This window comes from Aplidium turbinatum, chromosome 2 (genome assembly GCF_918807975.1).
Source record: "Aplidium turbinatum chromosome 2, kaAplTurb1.1, whole genome shotgun sequence".
NCBI classification, from domain to species: Eukaryota; Metazoa; Chordata; class Ascidiacea; order Aplousobranchia; family Polyclinidae; genus Aplidium; species Aplidium turbinatum.
The window spans coordinates 55,468,194-55,485,339 of record NC_137473.1 but is presented as its reverse complement, the minus strand read 5'-3'; the positions used below and the strand labels follow the sequence as shown (position 1 = coordinate 55,485,339).

Below are 17,146 nucleotides of genomic sequence, written 5' to 3'. Positions count from 1 at the left end.
TTATAGGAAGGATTGCTCCCTATTAAACAGCACTTAATGGATGGAATAATTCCCCAACAACAACACTTCAACATAGGAAACTTTACTCTGTCAATCTCGTTGACCAGGCATTCAGTTCAAAGCCTTTACAAGTAAGTAAGGTATGCAAAAGTGCAAAGATAAAGTTTTACAAAGACTTTTTCAGTCCGTGGATGAAGATTCAATTAGTCACACTTAAATAGTAAGTCATTTGATGTAAAGGAAAGCTCTTCGATCCTTTTGTTTATCTATTAAATCAGTGGTTCTCAAACGGTGTGCCCGGGCGCACTGGTGCGCCCCAGAGGTTATCTAGGTGTGCCCAACAGCATTCCTAAAAAAGTATTCTAATAAGAAAAACAAAAAAAATAGTTACCATATTAGATCAATTTTCTTATCTGCTCCTTCCGTTTAACATTATTATTACGATAATTTCAGGCACGGTCGCAGACATTCGGTAAAACTTGTATTTGTTGCTCACAATAGCAATTGTCTATTGTTGCTCACAATAGCAATTGTCTATGTGTGTTTTTTGCTGTTGGAGTAGATCTAGAATGTAATTGTAAAGCAGAAAGAAATTGCTAGTTGCTGAGTTAGTGTTCATAGAAAAGGTGGTAGAGGTGTTAATAGTAGTGTACTGTAGGTAGTCATTAATGAAGTATAGTAGTAAATAACTGTAATGCGGATTTTATAGTTAAGAATAAATTTTGTTGATGTAAATATCTTTTTCTTTAGAAAAATTTACTCTTACGTATGGATAAGTTTCTTAAGAGAAAGCGTGACATTGATGAAGTTGACGCCGAAAGTGACCAAAATTTAAGCGTAAAAAAATGTACTAGTAAGAAAGCAAAACCACGACCGACACGTAAATATGATGATAGCTATCTAAGTTTTGGGTTTTCCTGGATCGGAAGTCATGATAATCCTTTGCCTGTATGTTTAGTTTGCGGATGAAGATGGCCAATGAATCAATGGTCCCTAGTAAACTTGCTAAACATTTTAAAAAGAAACACTTTTATCTACAAGATAAACCCATAAGCTATTTTCAGAGAATGTCTGAGCAACAACAAAAAACAGCAAGTTCCTTTAAGAGTATAGTGACTGTTTCTGATAAAGCTCAAATTGCTTCTTACCAAGTCTCTGAACTGATTGCTCAAAATATGAAAGCTCATACTTTAGGTGAGTCAATTATTTTGCCTGCTTGCAAAAAGATTGTCAGTACGATGTTAGGAAATGAAGCAGCATTAAAAATAAGCAAGATACCTCTGTCAGACGATACTGTTCGCAGGCGTATTCTGGAAATGTCTTCTGACTTTCCCTTTCGAGACTTTCCCTATGAATAAATCTATGTAAAAACATGCTCAACTCACTACATTCATCTGATATTTTGAAGTCAGAGTGTGGCCGATCGATTGAGCCTCTCACTTCTCTACTCGTTACTGGACGCTGCAGGTATAGTCAAGCAAGTGGACACAGCACAAACACACAAAAAGGATGATCATCTCGCATCCAACATTGCGATACTTTGTTGAAATAATGGATAAAAATTACGAAATAACATTTCTTTGTGACGTAACTGGAGGTCGTCATAGTAGCGGGCCACCAAACAGTCTATAGCTGGGAAAGCAGATTGAACATTGTCGTTGCCTAAAAATTATTAGGTAGACGTTCTGATCAACATAATCCAAATTACTCAATTTAAAATTTCTCCTAACTGACCGCGTACCAGCAGCCAAGTGCTCGCGTACCGGCACTGGTACGCGTACCGGCGTTTGAGTAGCACTGGCATAGTGCATCAAAATTCAAAAACAAACCAGTACGGATTGGTTTGTGCCAAACCCAAGTATCAAATCCAGTGGCATTAATTTTAATTTCTACGCCCAAAAAAGGCAGGGTTTTACGTGTTTTTTCGATCGTAAATTTGATGTTTGTGTGTTGAGAGTTCAGCAATTCTAAAAAGGCTTCGCACGAGGTCTCCTTATTAACTACCGCAAAAATGTCATGAATGTAAGGTAAGAACAACTTTGGGTGAAATGCTAGATGCTTTTCAGATAGTTTTGTTTCCAAATGTGCCAGAAACAAATTAGCAATAGTAGGGCCTAATGGGGATTCCACGGGATCCAAGACCGTGAGGTTGGACAAAATTTCAAAAAAATTGTACCAGAGGTCTTAACATAATTGTTGTATCCTAAGATCAGGGCTAAAGTTGAAATTAAAATTACCCTCCCCCATACTAGTTAGAACAGCAACTTATACGGTAAAGGTTATAATTTAGATTAAGGGTCCCCAACCTCTTTCCTCTCATAGACCGGTGAAAGCAGCCTCGCGGACCGGAGATAGGACATACTGTACGAAGTTTTTTTTATCTGGGCTACTTTTATGTAGACTTTTTTTATAGCGGTTGTAAAATAAAATAGACAATGTAAAAGTTGAGGTCGAAAAAGGTAAATAGTTTTGTAGGGGGTCTAAAAAGATTTCCTCCAAGAAAATTTTCACTAATTTAACGTTGTTTTTATCGATTTTTGTGAAATTTTATGCCTAGTTATGATTTTTCGGTCAAGACGCACACCTTGTATTTGAACAATATCATCAAATTAAAACTGGACGTATTTAGAAATTTGAGTGATAAATTTTGATTTAAAATTAAAGTTACGTTTTAAACATATTTTATTTCAATTACCGAAGGATTTCAATAATTTATTTGTTAAAAGTTTTAATGGTATTGCTAATGCATTCGCTGTCATCCTAGTGCCAGCACCACGCTCAATGTATAATCCATATATTAAATCATGCATACGTTCTGTCCTGCCAAACTACATAAAAAGAATTTAAAACGATTTCCTAACAACTTTAATGTCTACTAAGAAAATTGGTTTATAAATATTCCAATTATTGCACTGGCTAGCAACCTTCCCAACTGCAACTTAATGTTCATCAAGAACATTCCTTTTCAAACATTAAAAATTTTTAACTTTACTTTCTGTTGTGTGAAGCTCAACGACTCGAAACAGCTTTTCACAAATAGTTAAAGTGCAAAACAACTTCTTTGAACTAGCTGAAGTATATTTCCGACCAATTGTTTCCTCATTGCTTTGACATTGTGACGTCGCGAGCCACTTTTTAAGTCATAATAAGATTTATCCAACACTTTTCTCCATTTACAATATTCCAACGTTGCCAAATGTAGGTAGCACGTCAACAAACAACGATCCACTTGGCTTGCTTTGAAAGCCTGGAAACTACCAACCGAAAACTTTGAATAATCTTCTCAATCCAAAAATTGAAGATTTTTCCAACATACACCAGATTGGTATGAAAAAGTTCCAGTGACAAGGATGACCTCCATGATAAATGTGATGTCCTCACGATATATCATATAAGGGGGGAAGAACAAGCACCTTCTCGTGGTCCCTCCCGTCAGTACCATATCTTCAAGAAAACAAAAGAAAACGAAGCGAAGCTTGTTACACTCGAGCAAACCAGGCCCAGGTTCAGCGCAGGGTGGATAGGGAAACGCCCTTCTCAGGGCGAGGCAGATCCTCTGTCGAAAAGTACCGACGACCCACCGTACTGCAGCTGAACACCGAGGGCATTACGGCCAGCAAGCTCAGCATCATCGAGTATCTGGCCACAAAACATCAGGCCCTCGTTATTCTCCTCCAGGAGACCCACTGCACATCTGCAGATAAGTTGGTATTACCCAACTTCACACTCGCAGGCACAACCATCAGCAGGAAATACGGCCTCGCCATGTTTGTCCATGAGCAACTGAGCTGGACGCCAATAGACCAGTCCAGTGCCCAATCGGAGATAGAGTGGCTATGCATAGACATATCAGGCTATCACATCATCAATGTCTATAAGCCACCACCCTCACGCTTAACACCAACAGCCATCCCAGTGTTCCCCCAACCCAGCCTCTATGCTGGCGATTTTAATTGCCACCACTTTGACTGGGGCTACAACACCACCAACACCGACGGAGAAAGCCTGGCCTCATGGTCAGCCAAAAACAACCTCACCCTACTGCACGATCCCAAGGGTGCAGCGAGCTTCTTCTCCGGACGCTGGAACACTGGTACAAACCCCGATCTGGCTTTCGCAAGTGATGACCCCGATGATTGCCAACCGGACAGACGTGTGCTAGAGAAGTTCCCCAGGTCCCAAAATCGACCCTCGATTATCACGGCTCCAACGCTCATAATGCCTGCTGTCTCGAGCAAGCCCGTTAAGCGATGGAACTTCAGAATGGCTAACTGGGAGTACTATAGCCTCCTCACCAACAAAGCCACACAGTATCTCCCATCCCTTCACACCAACAATGTGGAAGAAGCCTACCAGGACTTTTGTGATGCAATAACATCAGCGGCAAAACAATCCATCCCCCGCGGCCGACGAAAAACCTATATACCGTGCTGGGATAAGGAGTGCGAAAGCCTCTACTCCGACTTCCTCCACGCCCCCCAGGGCAATGACACCAACAGCTCAGCCACAGCTCTGCTGGCAAGGCTGGACTCAAAGAGGAAGGAGCACTGGACAACAGCTGATGAAATAATCGACTTTACGCACTCCAGCCGCATAGCATGGAGTACACTGAACAACCTAACTAGCAGATCACGTGCCTCTCGTCAACAATGTCCAGTTTCAGCAAATTCCATCGCCTCACAACTTGTGGAGAACGGAAATACAAATCGAGAGACCATGAATCAGATAGATCCGTCTTACAAGAAATGACGGACCTCTGGAGGGTAAAAACCCCAGACGGGGACAACATCTCGGGTGATTTCACCCCGGGAGGATTTTCCGCCGCCCTCCAGCACATAAAGCCAGGTAAAGCTCCGGGCCCTGACTACCTATGCCCGGAGTTTATACTCCATGCTGCTGCCTCCTTAAATTCCTGGTTGAAAGACTTCCTTTCATGCTGTTTGCGCCACCTGAGAATTCCCAGAATCTGGAGAAGAGCCCTTGTGGTAGCAGTTCCTAAGCCGAAAAAGCCCCCAGGAGACCCGAAGAGCTACCGTCCAATCTCACTGCTCTGCATCCCCTTCAAGATCCTCGAGAGACTCATCTACGCCCGTGTCGAACCAATAATAGATCCGCAGCTCCCCCGTGAACAAGCTGGTTTCCGACACGGAGGATCAACCGTGGATCAGGTCACACTTATGACCGAAGACACTGAGGACAGCTTTTCGGCTAAGAAGAAGGCTGGCGCCTTGTTTGTTGATCTCACGGCTGCCTATGATACGTATGGCATAGCGGCCTTACCTACAAGTTACTCCGTCTGCTCCCTGACAGACACATGGTCCATATGATGATGGAGCTTGTGTAAAACCGCAGTTTTACCCTCACAACCGGTAGCGGTCGTCGAAGCAGACTACGCCCACTTAAAAATGGCGTCCCACAGGGCTCCGTCTTGGCTCCTCTCCTGTTCAACATATACACCTATGACTTGCCCTCTACCATCTCCAGGAAATATGTTTACGCAGACGACCTGGCACTCCTGCACTCAGCAGGAAACTGGCAGTCAGTGGAGAGGAACCTCAGCGAAGACATGCAAACACTATCAGGATACCTCCAGAAATGGAAGCTACAGCTCAGCAAGTCAAAGACAGTGTCGGCGGCCTTCCACCTTAACAACCGGGAGACACAGCGTGAGATAAACATCAACTTTGATGGGGAACGCCTGCCTTACTGTGCCGAACCAACATGCCTCGGCATAACCCTGGACAGGTCACTCACGTACCGCCGGAACTTGGAGTCACTGCGCAAAAAAACTATCTACACGCGTCGCACTTATGAGGCGATTGGTGGGTTCCGGCTGGAGAGCTGGTGCTAAAACTCTTCGTACAGCTACCCTAGCCCTTGTTCATTCCACCGCTGAGTACTGCGCACCGGTCTGGTGTCGTAGTTCTCACACCCACCAGATTGACACCGCCATCAACGACGCATTGCGTACTGTGACTGGATGCCGGCGTCTCACTCCGACGAACTGCCTACCCATCCTAGCAGGCATCCAACCCGCTGAGCTACGCCGTAAAGGAGCCACGATTTCTCTCGCTCGCCGCGCTCTGGACCCCGACCATCTCCTCCATGCAAGATTCAATCGACCACCACCTATAAAGCAGCGGTTGAAATCAAGACGCCCCTTTGTGCCTGCCGCACAACAACCACTTAAGAACGCAGAAGAACTTGGTTTAAGTGCGGCACACTGGACGAACCACATGTGGAACACGGAGTGGCAAAATCCCACCTCCACGCTCCGTGACTTCATACCCGACACCGATCCCCGTCCACCAGGGATGTCCCTCGCATGGCTTGCGTGGACCAGGCTTAACCGCCTGCGAACTGGCGTCGGCCGCTTTCGTTCGGACATGCACAAGTGGGGCCTGGCTCCTTCATCAGAATGCGAGTGTGGTGCCACGGAACAGACCGCAGACCATATCACCACCACTGCCTAACCCACCGGCCTCAACACGGTGCGCATGGTCTGAGGGTCTTGGACGACGAGACTGCTGAGTGGCTGATGATTTCCTGCCCTCCAATCTAGCCTGGAAAGATCGCTCATAAGCCATCATCATCATCATCATCATCATCATCATCATCATCACGATATATCATATGACATCTATCACAACATCATGAATACCCCGTGAGCGATGAGAATGTTCAGCTGTTGTGCTTAATACTAAGATTTTCTTCTTTCGTATAAGGAGTCTCTTTCTGTTAACAACATTTCATCGGGGTAAGATGTCCAGGCATTCCTCGAGTAACTAGTTAATGGTAGAGTCGTCCATTATTGACTGACCAACTGGCCCTGGTGAAGTAAAAATTGGACAGCCTTAACGTGTTTGGTCAGCGGTTTCTTCATCTGCACACCGGTTGGTACCGCAAATGCTAATAAGCTCCATTTGCGCAAGCCGAAGCGTCCAACGCCAGTTCGGAGGCGACTTAGTCATACCCACTCAGGTCGTTCGTTCCAAATGGCATGGGCCATGTGTTTGGGCAAAGAAATGGAATCTGAAGGTGGAGGTGTTGTGTCCACTCCTGTTTCTAGGTGTTGGTGATCCAAGATGAAGCAGTGGTGTTATGTTCCAGTAAGGATTGTGCTTGCGCAACAAAGAAGATTCTTGATTTGATGCTTTTCTTTTGTCGCCAGTCTGGTGATGGAGCTGTAGAGCGTGACGTGGCTCCAGTGATCGGTGAGCCATGGAAAGACGCAGCTCTGCGATAAAGTTTAACTGGGGCGATGCCTGAAAGAACTGGTTAACAATCAGTAGGTGTAGGTTTCAGGCATCCCGATGCAATATGCAAGGCGTCGTTGATGGGTTTGTCGAGCAGGAGTATGAACAATACCACACAATGCAGGGGCACAGTAGCCTACTCATACCTGTCAATTGGCAAATAAGGGCAACACGAGCTGTTATTTTTTTTCATCAGAATGATTCTAAGTGATGTCGATACGTGAGAGTCCTGCCTAAACTAACTCATTATTTGGGGCCTGCTGCTAAAACGTACCACAAAGAAATGTATGCCAGGCTCAAAAATGTAATTCGTACTACTACATGAAACTCTACATTCAACTTCGACAGTTTGGGCTTTTGAATCTCTTTTAAGTTGATGTGCTGTAAATCAGTTGTTGTCAACTTCTTTCACTCCATTTACCTTTTCTTCAGATGAGATCATCAAAGTCACTCAAAATCTAATTACCTTCAAGTGGATTACAAACAAAAAGCAATGTACTCTACATTCAATCAGATAGCACCCTTACCATTTGCACTAAGCTGTTAACTTACAAGTTCGAGTTACCGCTGTTAGGTATAGCAAATAGTTTACATCAAAGAACAAAGAAATTTAATCCAAAAGATTAATTTGTAACAGACATGGTTGATGTGGATTGCAAGCAACTGTTAACATGAGCAGCGGAAGGAAGTTAATAGACGTCTTCTGCTGACTAATTAAATTAAATCACGTGTTGAAGTGCAATGGAGGTTTCTTGCTGACTGACTTTTGGGGAACACGAGTGGCCTTCTGATTAAAGTAGAACAGTGGTTGAGATCAAAAGTCCACTTTGTATTGTTGCCACTTGTTGAAACAGGCATAGCGAGAAGTGGCGCAGCCTTCGGTCAGAAGTACATTGATCGAAGAAGAGAAAGTTCATGCAAGGAAACCATTTTAAGTAAAGTCAAGCGATTGTGACGCCATAATGATTATAAACGAGATTTATTACATATGGCCAGTGATACCAAAATCACAATGTTAATAAATCAAATTTGAAGGTTAAAAGTTAAATACGTGAGGCTAGTGGCTCTAGCGCACCCAGCATGGGGCTAAGGGGATCAAGCCCCCCCAAACCGGCCGCCAACAATGAAGTTTTGTATGGTCCCCATTTATACCTTTCTCATACAGGTTAGACATGAATAAGACACAACAATACAACAGGGCTGAGCATTATAACAATATATTTTACATATTTACAAATAGTTTTAACAGTCGAACGTATTCGGCTTAACTTAAGCCCTCATCAGGAGCCTGAAAAAAAATGCAATAAATTTTAACTTCTTGAAGGTAAAATTACATTGGGAAAAGGCAACTACATGAATAACTAAAAAAAAATTTGCACCACAGGGAACGTGATACATCAAGTAAATGTTGAAGAGAATAGACGCTCCTTTAGCAAATAAGTTAATTGTTTGTTTAAATTTGGGTTGTTGTAGCATTTGATTAACACTGCTTCCTGAATTTTGGTGTCAAATTAGGACTTGCCTTTGCATAAAATTTTAAATGAGTCGGCAGAGAATTTTCGATCTGTACAAAAAGAACACTTCATGATATGGTCTTTGATGGCACTTTTAAAGTTCAGATGCTCTCGTGGTCAAATGTCTGGTGGACATACCGATGTATCGTAGTCTAGCCTACGTCAATGCCGAATCACACGGACATGTAAAACTGGATACGAAATTTGAGCAGAGAGACGAAGACGTCTGGGACTTTAGTTGAAAATACGAACTATAGTTAACTTTGAATGTTTTGTTAATAGGAAATATACGTTCACATCAAATTTACTGTTTACAAAATTAATGTTTTGTGTTAAACTGTTTTCGTGCTAGTTGTTGTTTTCGCACTTGTTTGTGTTGGCAAACAGAAGGCTAATTCTATTTTGTCATAAATGAGGAAACAGTCGAGATCTACAGAAGATTGCGAGAGTAGACGTAGGAATGAGTATGAGGATGCTGAAGGTGCATGGGTTCACTAGGCCAACTTGTAATCTGATTGAGAGAACAAATCCTGATGTATCGGCAACCGGTGCGTTGTGGGCCGTGATAAGTGCCTTTAAATAATCAAAGGGATGGGTCATGGATAGGGCCATTTTTATATGACCTTAAAAAATCAATAATATGACTTTATTTTTTGGAAAATATGACTTTATGTGAAAATCGTTTATTTTTACATGCGAACAACGTCACTCACGGCACTAAAGAGTAAAACATACGCAACATAACAGTAATACACATCCATTTTTATTTTAAACCACTGTTGTAGTACAGTTTCATGTAGTGTAGAATGTTAGAGTTTTGAAGTTACGATTTGGACGTAAAAATGACTTTAGTAAGGAAAATGAGCGCTCCACAGACGCTCATGTGGGTTGACACTTCTGCAGTTTTGCATAAAGCGCTGGTGAAATGTCTTGTCTTTGTAGCTCCATAACTTGTTTCACATCGTTTTTGTCCAATCGCTTCGTAATGTAATTTTTGAGATCAAGCGGATCTTTTCCGAAATCAAGGGCATTTAGATCAGCATGGGCCTCTTTGATGGTGTACGTACAACTTTCCATTTTGAGTAATAAGTTGACCTCAATGTGTGACTTCATAAAATATAGGTTTGTGACTGTAAGTGTTATGTAGGCTAATCCTACAGTTTGCCTTCGTTCAATCAGAAATTGCCTTACTTTCTTAGTGCTTAATTGCTTCACCGCTTAAATTGGTATTTTTTATTTAAAGTATACAACGGTATGACTTTATAACTCAAAAATATGACTATATAACTTAAAAAGCTGATTTATGACCTAACCAGTAAAATATGACTTTATATGACTTCATAACTTTCTTAATATACCTCATAGGGATGCGGTTTTTGCGTTAAATTTGATTTCACGACTTACTGATGCATAGAAAAAAATATGACTTTAATGACTTTAAATGGCCCTAGTCATGGACTTCTAAATAGTAGTATCTGGACTGGAAACGCAGTGACCAACATGCTGGCTAGTGGACTGTATAGAGTATGACACAAGCATGTAGAAATGTGAAACCGCGGTGCAAATTTACTCTTAGGTTTTATAAATTTTGCTTAAACATGGAGTTACTCTAGTTGAGAGTTCGTTGCATGCGACCTACACAATCGGACAACCTCCCTATCCGTGCAGGCATTCAACTCGCAATCTATTGTAGCAAAGAAACCATCTTGTCTCTTTCTCGTCGTGCCATGAATCTCGATCACCTGCTCCACTCCAGGCTCTGTGAGTCAGCAAGCGAGCAATCCGGGCGATAGAAATCGAAGCACTCATTTGTAAACGCCACACAACTCCTGGTGAAAACTGATGAAGATCAATCTATCATTGCGGCAAACTGGGTGAACCGCCCATGGAGCTTGGAGTGAAAATGGAAATCCACAAGACTTTAAAGCTTAAATTTCAAAATTGGCTTTCATCCAACTGAAATTTAATTGTAGGGTTACATAATTGCCATATGGTTACATTGTAGAGTTACGCATGTTACATAATTGCCAAAAAGGCCTGTGCACCGACCCGCGCACTGGCATCAGGTTATGTCTTTCTAACTTGCTCAAATTGGGAATGGTATAATCTACGATCTGTGAGTGCGGAAAGAAAAGGAAAACTGCAGACCACTCCATTCGTTACATCCTCTATCTTACACCAAACGGTGTGCATGGTCTCAGCGCACTGGATTATCAATTAATATAATGGCCACTCGAAGCCTTTCCAAACATCTAGCTCAAGTCACAGTCACTGCTCAAGGGTGTATAAAGTGAAGCCGCTCGACCCCTGGACTGGTAAAGAAAAAGTTTATTCCTAAAATATGCCATTATGTTTTGCTACTTACATAGTTTTCGCTTTTATTTATTTGCCTCAATCTATAACACTAAGAACTAGTTCATGAATAAATTTCTACAAAACCTATTGCAGCAATTTGTTTATTTACAATCCGAATACAAACAGCTATGTCAACACACGAGATAATCGTCCTCATAATCAGCTGATGAAGTTCACATGATATTTTATGAACGCACAAAATCAAATCGTGGCTTCATTGTTGTAATTTTGGCGGAAAAGCTGAATAAAACATAGAAGAATAGTTTTATCATTTAAAAACAATCCACATGGTTTTTCGTTCAAACACAAAGTTTTTCCAGCAAATTCCCGAGAAATATTAACAATTGAGCAAAGGAACGCCATTCAGCTCGAAGCTATTACTCATGAGAGATTGTTTGATTACAATGACAATGTCATTAATAACAATACTTTACTTGTTATGTAATTACGATTACAGTTTAATAAAATTTCAAATCAATCAAATCGCGATCACTTGCTTCTACAACGATTGTTCAATATTTCAAACACTCAACGATGATTACAAAATCTGGAATGAGCAGCATGGATACGTTACAATGGCGGGCTCAAGGATGGATGAAGTGATTTCCCATTTGATTGTGATAGAAGAGGTTACGAAATGGGTCTTGAAACCATGCGTCATAAAGCAGGGACTATTATAGGCGAGAGTGAAGCTTTGTGCAGTCAGTTTCAAATTGATGGAATATGAAGAAATAGTGTCTTGGACATCCACACCAAACAAGTTAAGAACACCAAGTACGCCGCTCAACCAAACACTCTGCTTTGGTGCAAATCAGACTGTGGATAAACCTCGTTTGTCAACTGAACGACATAGGAAACGTTGAAAAAAATTACGAACTGAGCATCTACTATAGTTTATTAAAGGCCGCATCGATTACGATACTGTAGTAGTCAACGAATTATCTGCGGTATATGTCAACAAACTTGTACGAGAGGCCGCGTGCAGCCTGCACCGACCAAGTTTTGTCTTATTCGCGTAGTGGCCAGCTCCAACTAAGAAAGTAAACGAATTTTTAAAAGCGAGGTCATGTTTAAAATATCAGAACTATTTCCACGAAATCGTTACGGCGACAGATTGTGCGGTGAATCTACGCTTGAGAACTTATAGGAAGGATTGCTTCCTATTCAGTGGCACCTAATGGATGGGATAATTCTCAAACAACAACACTTCAACATAGAAAACTTTACTCTGTCAATCTCGTTGACCAGGCCTCATTCAGTTCAAAGCATTTACAAGTAGGGTATGCAAAAGTGCAAAGATAAAGTTTTACAAAGACTTTTTCAGTCCGTGGATGAAGATTCAATTAGTCACACTTAAATAGTAAGTCATTTGATGTAAAGGAAGGCTCTTCGATCATTTTGTTTATCTATTTAATCAACAACAATTTTTGTATTTTGATGTAGACGTGATTAATGAACAGAAACTTTTTAACAAATAAAATCACACATCAGTTGACGATGATTACACGTAACAAAAATAGTATAATACAGTATCAGTATTATTATTATTTATATATTTATTAAAAATATCAGTATAGCCTATTACTGATGATCATGAATATTATCGCACGTGTAAGCTATACTGTGTTATAAATTGATTGTTAGAATAGATTGCAAACTTCTGTTGATTCTGCTTTCCAAAATAATTTTCATCGTCATGACGACTGCGATTCAACCATCTTTTTAACATGTGAGGTAATCCATTCGGAGAGCGATGTACTCATGAAATGTTTGAACAACAAGACGGAAGTATCTTGCCACCAAAGGGCGTGGGAAAGCATGAATGACGTATGTGTTTCTATCAGTGTTACCTTGGAACACCTGGAGATGTAACAAATGTTATGTAGAGTTTCTAAAGTTTCCATGAAACAAGCAAACCCGGTATTTGAACTGATCCCGTTTGCTTTCAAATGTTCACATTGACATTTGACTTGACAGAGTCCAATACTATTTACAAATACAAACATTACTCACCTTGTCATTCCCATGCTCGTCCTTTATAGTTTTTAGAGTTGAAACGGAGATTCCATATTCTATTTTGTAACTTGTTATCCATTGATCTTTAGTAGACCTTCCTTGAGTAACAACACCAGCAACACGAGCTGGCTCCAACAAATCAACTTGTAACCACTGGCCAACATTTTCTGCAATTGGAATCAGTTTATTATTTCATTGATTGAACTTTTTTAGCACAAAGTCCGGTATGTTGAAGCGGTTGGCAATGCCCTCTAGGTCCAGAGGTAACAGACCTTTTTTGTAAACGTGTCAAAATCATACAAGTTGTGTTTATAAATCACATGTTAACTTAGCCAACTTATACACTTTTGAAAACAGATAAACCGAAAGATTGCATAAACTTAATCGCCATGACTTGGAATGCAATTGACATACATGTCCATCAATGTGATGTTGTTTTGGCAGTTCGAATTTTAAGCGTTTCAAATCTTGCTCACACTTTATCACTATTCTCGGATAACATATCATCACAATAACATTCCATGTTCAAAGGTGTTTGCATTGAAATGATCACCAAAGAGTTTGTAAAAATAACTTAGCGCTTTTAAAAAATTGTCTTCGGCACTTGGAGCGTTTAATTGAATCTCTCAATATCAGGGAAAATTTCTTGTGGCCAACCATCATGTCAAACGATGACTAGCATGCAATAAACGTGCTTGAGAACACGGTGTTGCATAGGAATTGCAACAACTTAAGTTGAAGATGGATGTGGATTTTTAAACAAATTTAACTAAACCACTTCGATTATGGCTGACCACACCACTTTTATTATGGCTGGCCACACCACTTTTATTAGGCTGTTTATGGTATATTGGTATGGTATATATATTATCCATTCACTTATGAAATGGTAGCATACTGTGACAGCTCAGAAGTGGTTATGGACTTCAACGAAGGCAGTTGACGCTCAAGATAAGTTTTCAGAGTTGTTGCCAATAAATGAACTTGGACCAAATAAAAACAAGCGCTATAGAGCGTCCATGAAACAGCCAAAGCCCACAGCATAGAACAAAGAAATCAAACAAGTGTATACCTTCACAATCCATCTATTCATATAGCCTACATTAGCGACACAACTCGGGGGTGACAACACTGAAAAAAAACAAAAAAATTAGACAAACACCTTGCTAGACAATGTAAACAATGGACGCGCAAAGCCCTACGTTTTCATGACAATTGCCCATCCGATTATGCAACAACAAACGTCCGCTGTATATCGTAGTTATATTTATATGACCACAACATTTGGTTATGGTTATGCAAAATAAGATTAGCTACATATGCTCGTAATTTTTTTTTAAATTTGATATGAATATACACTGGTCTAAATGATTTTTGCTCCATTAACTTTGAAAACTGATTTAGAGTAACTTTGGGGTGCTGAATCCAAATCTGACCTCAGATTTATCTTATCACGTCAGGTTTGTGAGATTGAGATATAATAACAGAAAATTGTTACTTTTGCCAAAAGTGGTTTGACGTTGACGGTTTGAAGTTGAAGGTTTGACGTTGACGTTGATTTGACGTTGAAGGTTTGACGTTGCGTTTATTACACATACATATTGTGCTACATCCAGAAACCCAGGCCATGTGGTGCATAAATAGCTAAAGTACACACACAAACTACAATTTTGACACTAATTTGTTTTGAAAGCAGCATTATTAACAAAGCAGTAATATCAAGCTGAAAGTGAAGCTAAAATATTATTGATCGCCCCCTTTGTCAATGTTTTGCATGAAATAACAAAGAGTTAAGCAAGCCTTTGTGGTAATGCTTGTCCAGTAACCTTATTTAAGCGATTTTGACCTATCTAACACTAACCTTTTGCTATGGCACTGTATATGTTGATGGTAAACGCAACGCCAAATCTTCCACTTTTGGCAAATATCAAGCATTTTTGTTATCATATCCCAAAAATCTGATGTGATAGTCAAAATCTGAGTTTAGATTCGAATTCAGCACCCCAAAATTACATTAAATCAGTTATCAAAATCAAAAGAGCAGAAATTTTTTTTGTAGACCATTGTTATCAGTACCAGCATTTGTGTAGGAACATCACAACTTCTTACTTCCGTAAGCAACCCAAGCTTCGCCATCTAATTCGGTATTATCCAGTCGCCCACTAGCTGCTCCAAACCAGTCATTCCACTCAGAAGAAGCATTTAACTGGGAATCCTGGATTCTTCCATCCTTCATTCCCACAGAGCAGGAAGCAACTGAAACCAACAAATACAATCAACTAATATCAAAGACGAATTTAAATATAACAAGTTTGGTTTACAATCACAGTGATTATTTATGTTTATACGTCACTATACGTCTGTGCGCAATGTTACAAACAATCAAATCGTCACAAACAGAATTGTTAACGATCAATGTTGTTCAAGCCATCAATGAGTACAAGCTATAATTCAAACGAGTTCAAACAAGAAGCTTTCCCTGTCCGAGGATAAAGATTCAATCAATCAATCAATAATGTATAAATAATGATAATATTAGATAATGCCTTTTTCAAGACGTGCACTATGCATTAAATCAAATTATAGAATTTGTAAAAGTTGGAGTAAAAAGTTATAAAATGAAAAAATTAAATTAAATTGAAAATCGTTTATTATAAAATATCGAATTGCCCTTTTGGAAAGTAGGTGCTGTAGAATTAGAGTGCGACGTGACATCGGCTGCTTTATATTCCTTCCAGTGATGTCACAATTGATTCAAAGAGATGCTTTTTTTAACCCCATTCGGACTAGGCGATTTTTGTGAAATAATGGCCTGACGTGTGGACTTATTCCATCCACACTTTCATTTTCTAATAACTTTTGATATAAAAACTTTACGAGGTTGCTTTTTTCGCAAAGTTAGAGCAAAATTATTGACAAACTGGTTAAAATTTTAAGTGAACACACATACTCTACCAGTTTTTTGCTATTGCTTTTTTGCTAAAAAAAGTCAATTTTTTTTTAAATTTGTTTGATGTTTCCGCCATAATCTCCTTGAAATCGCTAATCTCTTCGTTAACTTTTACTTATGCTATGCCACCGGACAGCACCATTTTGCAGTAATATTCATACCCAAATTTTTGTTGAACATTACCTCAGAATGCCCCAAATTCAAAGTAATTTTGCAAAATTTTCTGTGGGAGGCCCCCCAGTCGCTGGGTGTCACCTTCGGCGATCACGCCGTCAGGCTTCGCCCACCGACCGTCAAACCACCCCTTCTCTTTTCAAAATGCCTAGCTACGCTACTGAATTGGATCATTGTCACTGGGGCCCGCAAAGCATATTCCGCACAGGCACTGATGGGCATTATCGGCGATAATTTACCGGCGATAACTATCGGTAATTATTATCGATAATTATCGGCAATAAATTTTTATCGCTTATCGTTATCGCTCAATTGTTTTTTCAGTTATCGTTTATCGTTATCACCAAAGGAAATATTTGATTATCGCCGATAATCGCCGATAAATTTGATTTCGGATCAACACACAAGTGAAAAGACCATGAAAAGTAATATTTTTACTAGCCACCTAGTTAATGAAACTAAAATTGAAACCAGTTCTTCTTCAGTGCCTGAAGTGTGTGTGCACAGGTCGTTGTCAGGGGAGGGGGCACGCCCCCCCTGCAGCGACGGCCCTGACAACACAATAATTTTTAGAGTTGCAAATTGCAATGCAATGAAATGCATGCAACAATTCAAAGTAACACAACATCACTGAAACAAGTCATTGAGGAATATGATATTGCTTGAAGCATTTGACATGCAGATAACCTTTAACTATTAACCTTATAACCTTTCTCATTTACCTATGCGACATAGCCTACTTCAATCAAATATTCTTATTCTCACTAAAGAGTACCTATATTGTAATTTTTATCTCAACAACTCAGCGTTCTACCATTGCTTTAATAATAGTGTTGACAAAGAAAACAAAAAAAAATATCTGAAATTATCAGTAAATTACG

At 40.1% G+C, this 17,146-nt stretch overlaps 1 protein-coding gene across 1 annotated transcript in view; it reads right to left on the bottom strand.

The window, feature by feature from the left end:
- Positions 1-12,635: 12,635 nt before the first annotated feature.
- The window catches only part of LOC145764529 (lactadherin-like), a 51,771-nt gene continuing 47,260 nt past the window's right edge, over positions 12,636-17,146 (bottom strand). The window contains exon 5 of the mRNA XM_082576147.1: positions 12,636-12,985. Coding sequence (XP_082432273.1) covers positions 12,848-12,985 — 138 coding nt within the window. The 3' untranslated portion in view covers positions 12,636-12,847. The remainder of the gene's footprint in view (positions 12,986-17,146) is intronic.